An 18,467-nucleotide genomic window follows, 5' to 3' on the forward strand; every position below is an offset into this window, starting at 1 on the left:
CGCGCAAAGGAAGGTCATTTCTGGACATGGGTATTTAATCCTCCCTGCACAGAACATTTTATATGTCTCCTGACCTGTGCTGCGATTATAAATGTATCTCCCTGGCCAATGCCTGTTCAGTCCTAGGAAATGGCGCTGGTTCTATGTAAACAAGCCAACTGCGGAAAGAAGGCAGGCATCCAAGCATGACTAGGCCGCTTATTTGTCAGAAAACGACAAAAAATGATGTCTCCATTTTAAGCAGACGGCATAAAGATACAACTGAACAAAACACGTGACCTCGCTGCAATATAGCCGATGGTGTCCCTATTACAATTGTAAAGTGATTCGTATGTCAGATAAAAATGGATAACCTATGCTACTCAAAAACAATAAGCGCATAAAAGCAATCGGAGGCATGTGTAGTAAGGTACCTCATTAATAATTGACACTAAGAACAATCTACTCACTGAGTTGTCTTTACATATGGAAAATACATTTTAGTGGACAAACTTGGTTTTCAGTTCACATATACAGTATGTAATTTCTAATTGAACTGCTACACCTATTCATATGGAGCACATTTGATTAATATATTATTGGGCTGTAGTTGGATGAAATATACTTTGGATTAGTTAAGAGGTTGATCCTCGTTTTGCAAATTAGTCGGTTAATTAAAAGGTCAATTTCAAATTTGTTGAAAATGTATAATATATGTTCAAAATTACGGTATGATAGAGGGCAGTTTATCAAGTCTTTTCACTTTCCTCAACCTGCGGCGTGATGTTTGGTGCAATAATAAATCTACTTTGAGAGTAACACAAGAATAATGAGTTCGGTAATGATAGCAATGATGATCATAATGATTTTAACCAACATAAAATGGCGTAGATTTATTGCTAATAATGTGTTACAGGGAACCCTTCATTAGAGCCCGCCCGCTCATTATAGCCTACACTAGCTGTCCGGATCACTCTGCTGTAGGCCTACCTTTCAGAATACGGGATGTGATGTAGCACAGAGCTAAACATTATAAACACATGCAGCAGAATGCAGCAGGATGCAGTATTAGCTCTAGTATGAAATGGTATGGGGACACAAGCGGAGATTGCCGGAAATCAAGGAATATGAACTATTGTGCATTCAAACCAGGGCTCTTGGCTTTAAATAAAACTACGGCGTGTATTTTTTTCAGTTATAATAAAAATAGAAGAGCCCATTTTAACTGTTGTACACATCATTTATTTTTATTCACAAAGTAATAGGTTTGGCTAACCGCATTTATTCATAATATCCACAAACATTGGTGGTGTTGTAAGTTATTATTATTATTATTATTATTATTATTATTATTATTATTATTATCAGGGATAAATTAGCGATAGGCTTATGCCTAGTCGGATGGGAGTGATAACAAGCAAAACCTTAGCACTAGTAAAAATAAAAATTAAAGTAGCAATAAACGAATTATATTGATGTGTAGCGGACATAGCGCACATTGAATCCTCGACAATCTAGATTGGCCTACCACATAGACACACAAAGACAGGCTGCTGGAGGTAGACCCCCAAATGAAGTCTGTACTTTTTAGTAAGTAGTAGCCTATAGCAGACCTACCCACAGGCCTACCTTTATTTCCTTTCCGATATTTATACGAAGAAAGGGAATGAGAGAGATGCATCTGTTGGTGACTCTAACACAAGATTGTGTTTGTCTTAATGAGATGTCGGGCGAGCCACAATATATCTTTGGCATTAGTGGGCCTCCCTCAAACGGCGCCCAGAGTTGTCGTCTGTCCCCTTCTGACAGGCCGTTTGGCCCGTATGGCACATCATTCTCCCCGCGAATAGAGATGAAGGTGGGGATATTAAGTGACTCTATATAACATCCCGGACACAATGGCGTGATTGATGGAGGACAAAGCTCGAACAGCCGGACAGGGGATCCAGGGATGAGCGGCGCTGTCAGTGTAGGAGCCCGTCTCAGAGGCGACGCGTCCTGGCGGAGTTTGCGGCCTATTTGTATGAGTAATCAGCGGAGCCCCCTATCTGTCACCCCTGTTTACTCACCGATTCTCTCAACACGACAGCCGGTGACACTGGATAGATGGGGCTGATCCGGCTCAGACACCGCGCTAGAACAGATCTCTCTGCCACACTCTCACCAACTTGGCTAATATGTCGATAAATATTTAGGCTACCACTATCAATTTGTAAAATATATAATAATATAATCTTAAAGGGTTAACCTGATCTATAGTCTACACAATTAGATTAAATTACAGCCGTAGGCTAATGATGTTTACATCATATATATATATATATATATATATATATATATATATATATATATATATATATATATATATATATATTATATATATATATATATATATATAATCAAAGGCTGTAGGCCTGTAAAATAGAATTTATCTGTCAGCAGTTAATATTCCACAATATTTCTTAGTTTCTCCTGAAAACGTACAGGCATGTTAATACAGAATATTTTCATTATCTGCGCAGTCTGTCCGAGGTAGAAAAAAATGACTTTCCAAAGATTACAAATTACAAATGGAGATTAGGAATGTAGGTTATGTTATCTATCTGAAGAGAGGTGCGTGGGGAGAAGAAGAAGAAAGAGAGGGTGGGGGGGCAAAGAGAGAGATAGAGACAGAATTTTAACCATCCATTTTTTGACACTCCAAAAAATACCAATGACATTACATAAACAAAGATAGAGATAGCTAGAGAGAGAGAGAGAGAGAGAGAGAGAGAGAGAGAGAGAGAGAGAGAGAGAGCTGGCAGCAGGTGCCGATGCGGCTCAGATCAACCAGCAGGTGCCCCTTGAGCGCGCGCAATCCTCCGTTTTTTCTCCCTTCTAATCTCTCACTAATTAGCAGTAGGTGTTCATGCCCACACTCTCACTAATTTTACATTTGCTATTCTGAAGGCAGCCGAAGCTGGGCTCAAAGAATGGATCCCATTCTTTTCATTTCAGTATGAATAGTTCGTTTTCTTCCATAAACTAATCTGGAAGGGTCGTTCATTTATAAATTACTTGCTTTGTTCGATAATCAGGTTTCCTGATCAGATTTAATCAGGTTTCCTCGTCAATTCCGATCGGTTTTCGATGAAAAACTTCTGCGGGACGATGCATCCAGATTATGTTTATGCCTTGGCTCAATATATATAGGCCTAGGCTATATTTGGGAAGGTATCAGTAGGCTATCTGAAACAAATATTTAAATCATAAACCGTTTTCATGACAATGTGCTTTGAGTTAACGCCGACTAACCATTATCGTAACATCCCACAAAATTGACGTTTCCGTAAAGGTACTGTCCAAGGTACTGAAACGCACAGGCACCGTTACTGAAACGCTTCCGCACTGAAATAGTCCATTTTGGGGGATGTTATGTATACACTGCATAATATAGGCCTGGGCTATATTATATATATACTTCACTCGCTCCTGGGGTTTCTCTTCGCATTAGAGAAACCCAAAGTCATCCAGTTTTCTTTAATCACGATAATTAGTCCTGAATTATCACCGGACTCCGACAGACGTTACTTGTAACTCTCTTTAATTTCAAACAGCCCTAATCAGCAGCTCTCATTACAAACGCTGATTAAACTGCAAATTACCCAGCAGTGGCCCTGCTCTCGTCTACCAGCGGCTCGTTCAATATCAATTACGGCCAGCAGCATGTCTGCCGCCTCAGAGCGCTTCCAACTGCTTGATAGTGGCACTTATTGGTTTGGAAAACTAGGAAAATACTAATAATCAACGGTCAGGGGGAAAGGGAAAGCAGCCAGGGGTTTAAAGATGGAAATACCAGGTTTTGCTCATCACCGTTCACCAAATAATAACGTGTGGTGGCAATGATTAGGTTACCTTCCCCCTTCAGCAGGTCGGTTGAGGGTGCCGGGTAGAAAAATGTATTCGATAAGGCAATATTTGCGTATTGAAGTCACTTTTCGAAATAATGAATCGCATTACAGCATGAAAAATCTAAAATTCGACATCACAAGGTCGTTCCGGTAGCATACATAATTAATAGATATATTTCCCCCCTTCTGGTCCCTTTAGCCTTGCTGGAATGGGAGGGAATGACGGCTGCTTTTATTTATTTATTTCATTAGGCTAAATACTCTAATACAAGACCAAATGTGTTTTTCCTCACTTGTGAACCGAATAAAACGATCATCAAACTAATTAGAAGCACATGAACAACAGTTCATTTCAATGACACATCAACGTTCATAAAGAAATTCGAAATCAAATACAATGGAGCGCATTTGACATGACTACTTTGATGCACAACATGGGTCAAAAGTGATCCGACTGAATTTCTATATATTTGCATAGCTTGTGCATCAAAGGGCAAAAAAGGAAACAAGAATATTCTAATTAATTCATTATAATTGTGATCATAGTGCATAAGCTTGTTGATATAATTTGTAAAATTCTGTTTCAGAAATTGATCGTTCATATAGCCTACTGCTCCTTTCCCAATCCATATTCTGATTTATGCTCCACTCTGCTCTGGACGCAAAGGGCTCTGGCTGCGGCCTATCCTGGATTTAATGTTGGAAGTGCGGGTGTGTTGGTGGTAAAAGCAGGCAGGAGGCCTTATTGGATATACTGTATGTAATGATATTATCCTTTTTATGCAAACGCAACTGTCCAATGCAATTGCCAATGATGAAGTAGCTTCCGCACTATCCCAGTACTATTCATTAGAAAGCTCATCTTGTGGATTTACTAAGGTGATTAAATACTTCAATTGTTGTCTTAAACCGTGAACAGTCATTTCACAGAGTGTTTAGCATTTCTCATGAAAGTGCGTTATTGAAAGGTTAAACTGCAATGGGATTCAACTTTATAAATAAGGTCTCATCAAGATTATAGGATAGAGCTATTTGTCAGACATACTGTATTTGAATTACAATGAACAACTTGAACAATAGTATTTATTGAATGAGTTTATAATGTGTATAACTATACTTAATATATTATGCAATTCTATGAATCCTGTCTTGAATACACTGTTAAAGGCCACGATCACATTTTATTTGGTCTTCATATTGTTTTACAGAACAATGTTTACATGTATTGTGTTTATTGAAAGTATGCCTTTAATCTCATCTCCACATCCACATAGCATCAGTAGTCATCGTTCTTAAACGGAAAAATACCTTTCACGTAATGTTAAACAAAACATAATTATATTCTCTGCCAACACATATCATTTAAATAAGTGCCTGGGTTGTGAAAACGAGAAGCGTGCACATTTGATCAACTTGTCTGTCATTTTTGGTTATTTTTATAACTTTGATGGAAAACAGATTAACTAAGCTGATCCAAGCATTGTTATTCCCTGCCTTTGTGTGATACATAATGCAGGTCCATTTAACTCATTTTATACTTTTTCACAATTATGAGCTTCCACATTTTTAATTCAAATCAATGGAAAACAGTACAAACATGATCACATTCTCTCGTTAGGGAATATATTAAGGCAGATCAGAAAATGTGTAATAATAAATGTAACTCTCTATATTGCTGAGAAAATGAGTCCATAACAAAACTGTATTAAGAGGCATAAAGATCACTTGAAATCATTCTGCTGTGCCACAATCCAAATTAGGTGACTGGGAAATAAATGTATAACACAATAATAATAATAATAATAATAATAATGGGCGGCACGGATGGTGCAGTGGGTAGCACAGCAAGGAGGTCCTGGGTTCGAATCCCCATCGGCCGGGGCCTCTCTGTGCGGAGTTTGCATGTTCTCTCCGTGTCTGCGCCGGTTTCCCACAGTCCAAAGACATGCAGGATAGGCTGATTGGAGAGTCTAAATTGCCCGTAGGTATGAGTGTGTGAGTGAATGGTGTGTGTGCCCTGCGATGGACTGGCGACCTGTCCAGGGTGTATTCCTGCCTTTCGCCCAATGTATGCTGGGATAGGCTCCAGCCCCCCTGCGACCCTGTTCAAGATAAGCGGGTTAGGATAATGGATGGATGGATGGATAATAATAAAAATAAAGCATATTTAAACCAAGGGAATTCATCTTATCCAAAAAGGATTAGTGTTAGCCAAGCTTTTGTTTTATCCCAGCATTAGTATGCATGATTCCACTCATCAAAGTCTTGAGGGAAGACCACCATTAGTTCATTTTGTGAATCTGATTTTTTAGTAGTGGGCTAAAACAAAAAACAAGGGTCAACAAAGGCTCTTCATGGGAAAGATTGGACACCACAGCTGTAAACATATACTTTCTTCAAAGTTATAAATAAAAATCAAATTGGTGGGCAAAAGTAATACTGGAAACTGTAAATAAAAAAATCTATCATCACTCAGAGGAACTATGAGGAGGCCTATAAGCACAGGACTTCTGAAGGTCTATAAAAGCTTTGTGATTCTTATCCTGTATGGAAGGGCCACATACCATATAAGGCTATAAAGATTTTTATGTGAAAGCCACAGTTGTATCATCTGTTTTGATAGGTAGCCATTATAGATTACAGACATATTAACTGACGTGCTGATAAGGTTTAATGTTGGCTTATGTTATGTGACAATGTCTGCACATGTTGTGACTTGTTGAGCACTCTACAATCTGTTCTTCATTACACCTTCCTGTCGTCATTACAACATCCTGCCTGGTGACACTCAACAGTAAAATACTGCTAATTGGGTGAAGTTTGAGGAATGATACATCAGAAACATGTTTGACCTGGGCCTGTAAGGACAGGAGTAAGTCACATGATCACCACAGTTATTTGGTAACAGGAGGAGCTGACTGTCATATCATAATAGAATGAGGGTGGAACTGATTTTACTGCAATTCTGCAATGAGCTCAAAAAACTGTAACAAAGAACTGTGTGCCATGTCTTTTTCTATGGTTTATGTAATGGTATGAAGAGGCTTTCACTAAAAGGAAATCATCTAAAAATATTGTGTTGCATGGCAGTGAAAAAGTAAAATATTTCTCTGTGATGGCGCCAGCCTCCTCTGAGTGCTTGCCACTGTGCCATTATTCTAGGTGCAAATCAAAATTCAAATGTAATGTTTTGTAGCATTTTGCTGTCATTGTTTAGGTTGTTTAAATGTGGACTTATAGATGCACTTGTAGCCAACTGTATCAATACATTTAGCTCCTTCATTACTTAAGTAATAACATACAGATATAACACCTGTTTTATTTTATTTTTTATCTTTCTTTGTTATTTTCTTAATATTATTATTATTATTATTATTATTATTATTATTATTATTATTATTATATAGCAGTTCGTGTCTGCAACACTTCATGGACAATTTCATACAGTAATTTACAGTCACTAAGCACTGTCTTTTACATTAAATTAAATGTTCTACCTAAAGTGAATACTTAAAACATGGCGTAGGCTACAGCAGCCATGCGGACAGTTGTACTGCAAGTGGTCAGCTCTGGCTTGTCGTAAATGCGAGCGCTGCTCATGCGCAGTTCGGTCCAACTCCGTGTCACCGGCAAGGCTGAGAATCGGCGATAGAGGCGTGTTTGTATTAGGCTCCTGAAAGCTCAAGTTCTTCGATTTATTTAACGTTTGTTCGTTTTGGTTCAGTTATTATGGCCGATCCCCGAGTACGACAAATTAAAATTAAGACCGGAGTAGTTAAACGGTAAGTGTTTTGCTTGTTGATCTTTCGTGCAGCATAGATAGCATAGATTGCATAGATCCGAAGTAGGCCGCCCCTCAGGCGGACTAGAGTGAAAATATGACCGAGCAGTAAGCGCGCTGCTGGAATGTAGCTTCGACTATACACCGGGGCTTTTATGGGGAACATGTTATTGCTGCTTCTATGATCCAGTTATCAGAATGTGCGTTAGTTTGAGGGACAATCCGCGTGACATTTGGAATAGCATGCATGTTCACGAACACTGATATGTTTTTTCAAAATAATTTATGATATTTTCAGCGGTCTGGCCTGCATTTTTGTTTGAAAAAGCGTATTCCCCTCGTGTGTTTCTTCCCTGTTATGTATTATTCATCTACAGCTCTAAATCTTTTTTCTGTTTTGATACTAGCCCAAGTGCTTTCCCCTATATTTTAGTGAGCCAGGTTCTCTCGTTTCAGTGTTGGTTTCCCAACGCACGGGCCCATATGTTATGGGAGGAGATTATGCGTCTTTAGTCAAACGTAATATTTCCAAAACGCTGCTATCAAGTGAAAAATGAATTCAACTGCCCTGCGATGGACTGGCGACCTGTCCAGGGTGTATTCCTGCCTTTCGCCCAATGTATGCTGGGATAGGCTCCAGCCCCCCTGCGACCCTGTTCTGGACAAGCGGGTTAAGATAATGGATGAAGTCAAGTGCGGTTCCCTGAAATTCGCGTTATGAAGCACACTATTCCGTTGGAACGGATTACACCTAAATTGAATACAGAGAAATAATTGACGAGTGAATCTCTCAAAGAACACCACCTTGACATTCTACGACGTGCATACGAGTAGGCAAGACGTTTCCACGGTTTTTTAATTAACCAGTCTACTGATTGTACATAATGTTTTTTCATGAGACTTGATAGATTTGTTCTTACTTAGCTTTGTTCATAAAGCACCACACACACACACACACACACACACACACTAATCGTATTGACGGTATGATATAAAATTGCAAGCTATTGTTGGCCATTGCCAGTCACTATAGCAGTAATGTGGCAAGTTATTTAAGCAGGTGAAGTGAGGCAGGTGAGGGCCACCTTAGGCACTTGTTGACGTGTGCAGGGACATACACTGTCCAGTCTTTTTCACAAAAAGGGCCAGTGTGGGTGCAGGTGTTTTTCTATCCTGCACTGGAACACCAGATTGAATTCATCAAGCATTTGAATGAAGGCCATGATTAGTCCATTCATTGAATCGGGTGTTGTATTTCATGTCATTCGCTAGCCTTGGTGTACTCACTACATATTCCAGAATTAACCTAGTCATCCTGGCATTTAGCCAATTCCAGCTTTCTGCTTTCCTGGCAGAATAGGAGGTTTGTTAATGTGCCTTTTTTCTGGATAATGCGTCTGAGTCTGGTCCCCATAGGGTAGGTGAGATGTGGTAAATATTGGTGTGTAAGTATGGTCCCCAGAGGGCAGGTGAAATGTGGTAAATATAGAGATCTGTGATGAATGTGCTGTGGCTTCCCATACATCCTCCAGCCCTCCCCCTGAGAGTGGCATAAAGCAGCGGACCGCTGTCACAACATGGCCGACCTCAACATATCCTACATCACGCTTATTGATCTGGAGTACAGACAGATTTTCAGTCACTCTCTCATTCTCTCTCTCTCGCCCTCCCTCCCTCCCTCCCTCTGACCTCCCCCTCTATCTGTCTTTTCCTCTCTCCCTCATGCCAGAGTGTGCTCTCACCTTTAGGTCTGACTGTGTGTGGCTCAGTAATTGGACTCTGCCATTGATTGCATGTAGTCAGCATACAGGGTGCGGGGTATTGAGAATGCATACTACATGTATGCCAATACAGCCAGTACTTTGGCCAGGAGCTGGCCTCTGATTAAACAAAAGTGACATCAGCTGATTAGAATGAGACTAGGGCAATTCACACTGCAATTCTGTTTGTTTTGCCTTTAACAGTCTTTTAGCACCACCTGTTTAAATGTTACTGACATGCCATAATCACGAATCTACAAGCCCTGATTATAAAATAATTTTATATGATGGACCTGTGGAGTAGTACAGGTAGGTCATTGATTCCCCTGTCCCTTTACACACGCTCCTAAAGGTAGACACACCATTAAAGTGATGCAGTTGTTAGCTTAGCTTTATGCATACTGATACACAAAGTGTTGTTAGATCATTCTTGGTTCTCATATCTTACTAAGGTTAGATTGCTTGTAGGTACTGTTGTACGTGTTCATAATTCTTTGTACTGATAATGGTGTCCTCCTTGTAGTTTACTCTCGGACTCAATGTCCCATATTCCCCAGCAGGCTGATATTTTCTGGTCCTGGCGTGAACAGGATGTCAGTATGACTGCAGCATAAGTGCTTTTTTTTGGGAAAAGGGAAATATAATATTTTCATTTTGCACTTCCTCCTCATTTTTATTTCTAAATCTGGATTGTACAGGGCTTTATTTCTGGAGCTAAATCTGGAGTGTAACCGGCATTTTTTATTTCAGGAGCAATGCAATACTGGTATGTTCCTGGATTGAAGTCGATGAATGTTGTGAATGTTCCTGGATGTAGGTTAACCATATTCAGCAGTGACATGGACACCTCCCAGAGATGCAGTTAGTTGATGAATTAGTCCCTCTCCTGTGGTCCTGTTGACTTGCATGTATTTATTTCTAACAAGGTTTGAATGCAGATTTCCAGCAGTGTGTTACCTGATCCCGGAGGTGCTGGATCTTTGGGTGCTGGGAGTTTAATTTGTGGAAAGGGAGAACATGCATGAACGGGGGATATTCTGTGGTGTGGCGTGTGGGCGCACATTACAGAACCGTGACCTTGGGGAGGGACGGCAGACCCACGCCGGGGTACAGGAACATCCCCCCAAACCCGTGCGCATGGTTTTCCTGCGGTTTTGCACATTTGATTTACTGCCACGCGCAGCGGATGCCCTTAATAAAATGACAACAGTAATTTAGTTTTGTCATTCCAACTGGCACGGGCTACATGGCTCAAAAATGCAGTATTAGAGTAATTGAATGTGTGTCGAGTCTAATTCTTTTTTCTATTTTCCACAGAGCTGCTTTTCCATTAACTTTGGGGAAACATAGTGGCAGGCCCATTTAAAAGCAGCCCCACTCCTCCCCACACATAACCGCCTCCGCCCGGCCAAATAAGAAATTAAGATCAAGGCACATTTTTTCATTAGCCTGTCGTTTAGTTATTTGAATCCCTGCGACTGCCTCGCCAAACAGTCTGGCCCGTAATATAACTCATCTCAATGAGGCTCAGGCCCTTATCTTAGCATATGCTAAGCATTACGAGATGTGTCGATGGCGACATATTAAAATTACGCGTAATTGACATGAAATATGACAGTGGTTTAGGCTTTCTGAGCGATGCGGCGTGCGTTACGGAGGATCAGCGATGATGTCGCTGCTTAATGATGGATCGCTCCAGCACACAGATGATTTTATGAAAAATGAATTCTTTGTTGTCATTCCGACATGCCGGCTACCGCAGCCGGAAAAGACTATTAGCCGGGAATCATTATCAATAGCCATATTTTCTAACTCTATTATGACAATCAGCCAGGAATTTATTCAATATATTTAGTTCATTTGCTGGTAATTGATAAATAATCAGAATTTATCAATGTACTTGCACACATTTCACTAACAATCAAGCAAAAGCGGCCCATTTACCACCTGACTTGGTCCAAATTAGAGCTAAATTGATGATCAATTAATCTGAGTAGGGGTAGTGCGGTGTTTTGTGGAGGAGCAGCACAAAGAGTGGAATAAATGAAGTAAGGACAGGAGATTAGCAGCGTTAGCAGGAAGGAGCAGCGCTCTCACAGCTGGGAGTTAACGAGTGCGCACGTTTATCCTGTCAGGGTAAAATCAAACCACAGAACGATGGAGTTAGAACTGATACCACCCTATGTGGATCAGTACAGGGAAATCGAGAGTGATTTCTCACACGGTTTTACACCATTAGCAGGTTTTTCGCCCAGGTTTTGGAAAGGCTTAGGGTGGGGTTCTTATCTTCCGGAGTGGCAAGGGAGTGTTCTCGTGGGTGCTTAATGTTATACATATACAGTATGTGTAAATATGTCTTCCACATGTTTGGTCATTTGATGAGTATTTTGGGCTCATAATGGAGTTCTGGATGCAAGGGAAATTCCATTGGCTGCTCTTAAGTATCACAGTATGCGGGTGTTGGTGAAGGTGATGATAAACACACCTTCATTCCTTTTCACACGTATAGCAAAACAGGAGGGCAGGCCTGTGTTTTCATAGTTCTGGAAGATGCTGTAATCACAGTATCAATTTTTGGAAATATTTTTAATATAAAACCAAGCGTACTGGTGAGAATAAGGTCACCAGGCAGTTCCAGGAGACCAGGATGAAGCAGATAAGGGTAGAATGGGAATTTGCTGAATGAGAATGGACCAAATGTCTAATGATGAAAGTTTATGAAAAGCCCTGACTGCCTGAGTGTGAACCAGAGTCTACTAACAAAGGGTTTGTGTTTGTTCTGGAAGGGATGTGATGTAGAAACATCCAGAAATAGTCGGAAATCTTGTACTTAGAGTAGTCTGTGGTATTGGTGTAGACCAGGGATCAACACTTGTCCTTGAGGGCTAAGACCTGCTGATTTTCCACCCCCCTTTACCTGGGAGTCAGGTGAGAACTCTGGCCAATTAGTAGCACTAATTACCCAGGAAAACAGGAAAACCAGGGCTGGATTTTGATTTGATGGCCAGAGTTGATGATCTTTGGTGTAGACTGTAATTTGTGAAACGTGGTTTTCCCTGCAGCCTGGCGAAAGAGGAGGTGCTCTATGTGAAAGAAGCCAAGCAGCAGGAGGCGAAGATCGAGGGACTGAAAGCTGAAGGAGGGGATGAGTACGTCATCAAGAAGCAGGTGGGTCCTCAGTCTGTGTCCTCTGTCTTGTGAGTGTACCTCTATGGTGTCTCTGGTGTCATGAAACGGCAGCACCTGCAGAATGGATGCATATAAGAACTAGCAGCAGTGTATAAACCCGGGTGGAATGTGGGTGTTATAATGGTGTGAAACGCATAGCATCACATTATTTACGTGCCAAATACTGTGCAAACCATACTAATTAAACTACAAATAAGACACTGTCATGGAGGTTCAATACAAAGAGCTACACGCTGTTATACTGTTTCCTTTGTAGTACTATGGGCCTATGAATCCACGCCATGGGCAGCAAACTTACTGTCATGTACCTTAGCCCCTAGGCCACATGCTGCCCAAGGGGAAATGCTTGGATCTGTCTTATCTTGCAGCATTCCCAATTCAGTTGTTGAACCATTTATTGTTTATTACAGTGTTATCTGTTTTAAAAATATGTAACCAAATATGAAAGCCATTGTAACTTCAAATCCACATTGGTAGCACAAAGGTAGAAGCTAAGCCCAGTTGAGGAGGAGAGTAGTGTTGGGGGGAAGGGGGGTTGTGGGTGTATTTCTTATTAATATGGGCTGGAGTTGGTTCAGCATGGCTGTCCTGTGTAATGTACAAGGTCAGAGAAACTAATTGTTCTCAGTTTTAATTTGCTGGTGCATTAAATTGCATTATGTAGTTTTGCAGGATTCTGATAATTAGCAGCACATGTTGCTAATTTAGTGCCACTCAGAGTGGCCGCTGACCCAAGTCCTCCATTCCTTTCTCTCTGTGGGTGATACAGAGCCAGTGGGTCAGTCTCTCTGTGTGAGTGATACAGAGCCAGTGGGTCAGTCTCTCTGTGTGGGATACTGAGCCAGTGGGTCAGTCTGTGTGTGTGTGTGTGTGTGTGTGTGTGTGTGTGATACAGAGCCTGTGGGTCAGTCTCTCTGTGGGTGATACAGAGCCAGTGGGTCAGTCTCTGTGTGGGATACAGAGCCAGTGGGTCAGTCTGTGTGTGTGTGTGTGTGTGTGTGTGTGTGTGTGTGTGTGTGTGTGTGTGTGTGTGTGTGTGTGTGTGTGTGTGTGTGTGATACAGAGCCAGTGGGTCAGTCTCTCTGTGTGGGATACAGAGCCAGTGGGTCAGTCTCTCTGTGTGGGATACAGAGCCTGTGGGTCAGTCTCTCTGTGTGTGTGATACAGAGCCAGTGGGTCAGTCTCTCTGTGTGTGTGATACAGAGCCAGTGGGTCAGTCTCTCTGTGTGTGATACAGAGCCAGTGGGTCAGTCTCTCTGTGTGTGATACAGAGCCAGTGGGTCAGTCTCTCTGTGGGAGTGATACAGAGCCAGTGGGTCAGTGTCTCTGTGGGAGTGATACTGAGCCAGTGGGTCAGTCTCTCTGTGGGAGTGATACAGAGCCTGTGGGTCAGTCTCTCTGTGGGAGTGACAATGTAGATGTCTGAACACACCTTACAAACGCTCCCTCAATGTAGTTGACAGGACACTCTTTACACACACTCCCTAAATGTGGATGCCCAGTTTGTAGTTCTGATGGACACAGAACTACTGGACACAGGAAGTGTATATTAGCAGTTGCAGAAAAATCAGCTTCTCAGTGGTGTTATTTACTTATGCCGTCAGATCATGTATTTGCATGAAATTAGAATAGTCACTATTGTGGGAATTACAGCATTATTACATTTTAAATAAATCCACAGCCATTTATTATAGTCCGGTGTTTAAAGGGGCCTGTGCACTCTGATTATTAAACAGGGGCATATGTTTTAATATACGGTGCCATTTGTTAGCTAATGCAAAACAGCTGTATGAAAAACTGAGTCATATGCTGTATTAATTAGAAGGGGAGGGGGGGGTTAGTCTTGGATTTCATATTCATGGAATTCTGTGGTTAGTCTGAGATAATGAAGAATTGTTTAGTGATTGTTGTTAATACGACTTTCAAATGTTAATGTCAAAAGTAAAGCAAGTAAAATGTTTAATGCTATCCCAGCCATGTTGTAAAAAGTCTAGTTTCACACACTAGAAATACAAACTAAACAGTCAAGCTAAAACATATTTTATGGTCTGTTAACATGTTTGAAAATCCAAAAATTGACATCCAGATATCGTATTGTTGCATAAACCACAGTGTACTCAGGACATATTTTTCATGCAGATTTTAATTTCCAGACTGCAGGTGTCTTGTGAGGGTGGAGAAAGTGAAGTCAGAAAGGAGGCGCTTCGGTTTGGAGGGCAGGGTAAATTGTGCTGTGAGAGGATCGATAGTTGATGGTGGGTTTCTTTATCCCGCAGCGATGAGATTGTACTCCGAGGGTTTCTGCGTCTTCCTGCTGTTCCCCTGTCCTTAAAGCTCCTTATAACAAATAATGAGAAATAAAATGCATCAAATAAGCTTGATTCTTTTGTGTACAAAGTTACCCCGTGCAGGTTTGAAAGTACATTTTATATTCAGATACTTGTGTGTGTGTGTGGGGGCGGCCTGTAGCGTAGTGGTTAAGGTACATGACTGGGACACGCAAGGTCAGTGGTTCTAATCCCGGTGTAGCCACAATAAGATCCACACAGCCGTTCGGCCCTTGAGTAAGGCCCTTAACCCAGCATTGCTCCAGGGGAGGATTGTCTCCTGCTTAGTCTAATCAACTACATTGCTCTGGATAGGAGCATCTGCCAAATGCCATTAATAACTTTGTAAAGTAACTCTGACCAAAAAATACCGTCTTTTGGGCAGTTGTCATTTTTGTAGTTGTAGTTTTGGCTCAGGTTAACCCCTTAAGTATCGGCCCCTTTTCTTAAGACAAGTTTGAAAATGGCATACCCAAAATAGAATGGTTACTATTCTTGAACCCTTTGGACTACAGGCACCATCCTGGTCTCTTCTGAAAGGTAAACCTTTGGGGTTTGTTTTCCAAGAGTTGGAATTGCTCAAAATGTTACGAAAACAAAGCTTCAGAAACGCAAGCATAGTGTAAGTTTAAGCTTTTGGCTGAACAAAGAAGACCCATTCCATGGACGACGTTAGCATCTGGGAAGTCTAGTATCATTAGCGTGGAGTTTAGCGTGCTGTTTAGCGTGCTGCACACTTTTAATGACACCTCAGAAAACAGAATAGCATTCTCTCCTTTCTGTCTTAGGGCTGCTCAGAACCTCTGCTCTCTAGCAGCATTCCAGCTTTGTGAATGTGCTCTGAGTGTGGTGTGTGTGGGATTAACACTGGCCCACGTGCAGTCCAGACAAGCTTCTGTAACCGTGCTTTCTGTGTGTTACCTATAAGCATTATTAGGCTGCTGGTATAAACTTACCAATGGTAAAGGCTCTTAAAACCAGAGGCTCTATGTGGTTTTAAGGCTCTGTGGTTTCGCCTGTGTGTTCACTGGTTTTATGTCCTGTCAAAAGAGGCCTTTTGATGATTTCATAAAGGTGTCTTTTTTTCCTTGATTTCTCCAACCTGGAAGCGTGGATTTGAGTGAGCCTTGAATCCAATGTCTTTCTCCCTATCCCCACTGCCCCAATAATGTCACTCTTTTAGGTAGCAGAAGTGTCAGTGCTGATTTTGTGTGTGTGTGCACGTGTGCGTGTGCGTGTGTTCGCCCTGCAGATGGAGGTCCTCCAGGAGTCGCACATGATGATCCCTGACTGTCACCGGCGCTTGGCCATGGCACACGCTGACCTATCACAGTTACTAGTGAGTCCATACCCCACACGCACTGAGCTGTCACAGTTACTAGTGAATCCATACCCCACACACACGTTGCTTTCACAGTTACTAGTGAATCCATACCCCACACACATAGCTTTCACAGTTACTACTGAATCCATACCCCACACACCTAGCTTTCACAGTTACTACTGAATCCATACCCCACACACATAGCTTTCACAGTTACTACTGAATCCATACCCCACACACACTGAGCTTTCACAGTTACAAGCGAGTCAAGAAGAAGTTTGCCACATTTGTAACAGAAGCAGGTTACCGTACTTTCAGATCCTGTAAGGATGCAGTCTCAGGCCTTAGCTGCCTAGTGAACTCACAAACAGTGCCAGGCCTCTGTGGTAAATGGTGTGTTTGTTTTTCAGGAAACGGAAGCCGACCTTGGAGAGCTAGAGGAATACAAAGATGCCAGAACTATGCTGGACTCTGTGAAGTTGGAGGGATGATGGTTTCATCATGGTTTCAAACAGCCGTGTCCATTCCACTGAGTCAGGCATTGGAAGCATAAAGACAAACATAACGTGAAACTTTTTTCTTGTATTGCTTGCTGACTAATTATCCTACATGTTGTTAATTGATTGTGCAGTTCAAATAATCAAATAAATGTTTTTTTTTTCAATCCTACGTGATTTTGTCATCAATGAAAATTTCCACAAGAAACAATTTCACAACAATGTACGGTAAAGTATTGTGCATAGTGACTATTTTGGGATTAACAATCATTAAAGCATCATAATAACAAGTCTAGGTTATCTCTATAAAAAACTGTAATGTAAGCAGTCCTATATTACCTTGAAGTACCAAAATGCGATTGAGCAGTGAAAGCTAAGTTCATGTTCATCGATAGTGGAAGTTTTCATTGCTGGTTATTGGAACTGTTCAGGTTACTGAGTGGAGTTTGGAACACACCAATAGCACTTTGTTTGCATTTAATAAATATTTTGAATATTGTGTATATATCGGCAGTAATAAAATGTAAGATTTGCAGTCACTTGCAGGTTAGAATGGAGGTTAATCAGCTAGGTTTATATGCCATGCAGAACTGTGCAAGTGTAACCTGTCTGTAGGTCAGGAGTCAACTCAAATTTACTTTATCCCTCAATAAAAATAAGCAAAGATGGATCTCAAGAAGTAAAAATACAACTAATGAGCTGTCACTCTTAATTATTTGAAATAAAATCAAATAGAAATGTTTTCGCATTAATATGCTAATTTGTAATCCTCTGCATTATCGACTCCCGTGGCATCCTGCTTCACTGTGTTATTAAAATGAGGTAAAATCCGAAAAGTTGTGACTTCTCTTACTAGCATACATATACATTGGCCCTAGTTAACTAGGAAGCTAGCTTCACATATAGCTCATCAGCTACTTTGACATGTTCAGATACAGGTAGTTTCAAATGGATAAGGCCTGATGGCCCAATCACTGCCATCCCATACTGATGTAGAGGCTATTGTTAATGGGTGGTTATGTGCTGGTGTTTCTCATGTAGGGTAGTATTTGTATTTGTTCACTGTATAACTTTGAATTCTTTGCCCTTTTCACAGACAAGTCTAATTCTGGAGTAAATAAAATTTTGAATAGAGATTCTACATGGAAAACTCAATTTGGTCCAGGACTGTGCAACAGCCCTAAATCAATGTAGGACTTGACCCTGAGTGACTCATATTGGTTGTGTGAATTAGCAGCCATATAGAATCCATGTAGAATCACAACAAAACTTCAGGTGACATTTGTGAAAGAACTGTTTTGGTCACGGTGATGTTATGTGGAATGCATCAGCTCTGGCAGTGTTCCGAGTAAATTTGGTCCTGAAGAATGAAGCGCTTTGCTCCACGTTTCTTCAAGTTTTCCTGCTGGTGGCGAGCCGGTGCTATAGCTGGTGAGCACCTCCTCGCTGTCTCATTACACATGGTGGAAGTTCATCCCTGGCCCTGAGGCTGTCTCATTCTCTGGGCCTCCACTCTCCTCAGCCTGGGGAGCTGTGAGAACATCTGTTCCCCTCTTCCCTCCCGGCGCGGGGGTGATGGATGATGTGGCGGCAGGTTGCTGGTGGGCTGGGATATGGACGTGTGAGTGGACACGCCTCCTGCTGTCCCTCAGAGTGTGACCACACTGTGGGATCCAGGTTCGGTCCACTGGACCTGCTGACTGAGTTACTCCTCCCTCAG

General features: G+C 41.4%; 1 protein-coding gene across 1 annotated transcript; it reads left to right on the top strand.

Moving 5' to 3' along the window:
• Positions 1-7,428: 7,428 nt before the first annotated feature.
• On the top strand, positions 7,429-17,583 carry tbca (tubulin cofactor a). The gene is made up of 4 exons (XM_061259305.1): positions 7,429-7,651; positions 12,473-12,578; positions 16,179-16,265; positions 16,661-17,583. Exons 1-4 carry the CDS (start codon positions 7,599-7,601, stop codon positions 16,739-16,741), a joined length of 327 nt encoding a protein of 108 aa, XP_061115289.1. The 5' UTR covers positions 7,429-7,598; the 3' UTR covers positions 16,742-17,583.
• The last annotated feature ends 884 nt before the right edge of the window (positions 17,584-18,467 follow it).

This window comes from Conger conger, chromosome 11 (assembly GCF_963514075.1).
Source record: "Conger conger chromosome 11, fConCon1.1, whole genome shotgun sequence".
Lineage (NCBI taxonomy): Eukaryota > Metazoa > Chordata > Actinopteri > Anguilliformes > Congridae > Conger > Conger conger.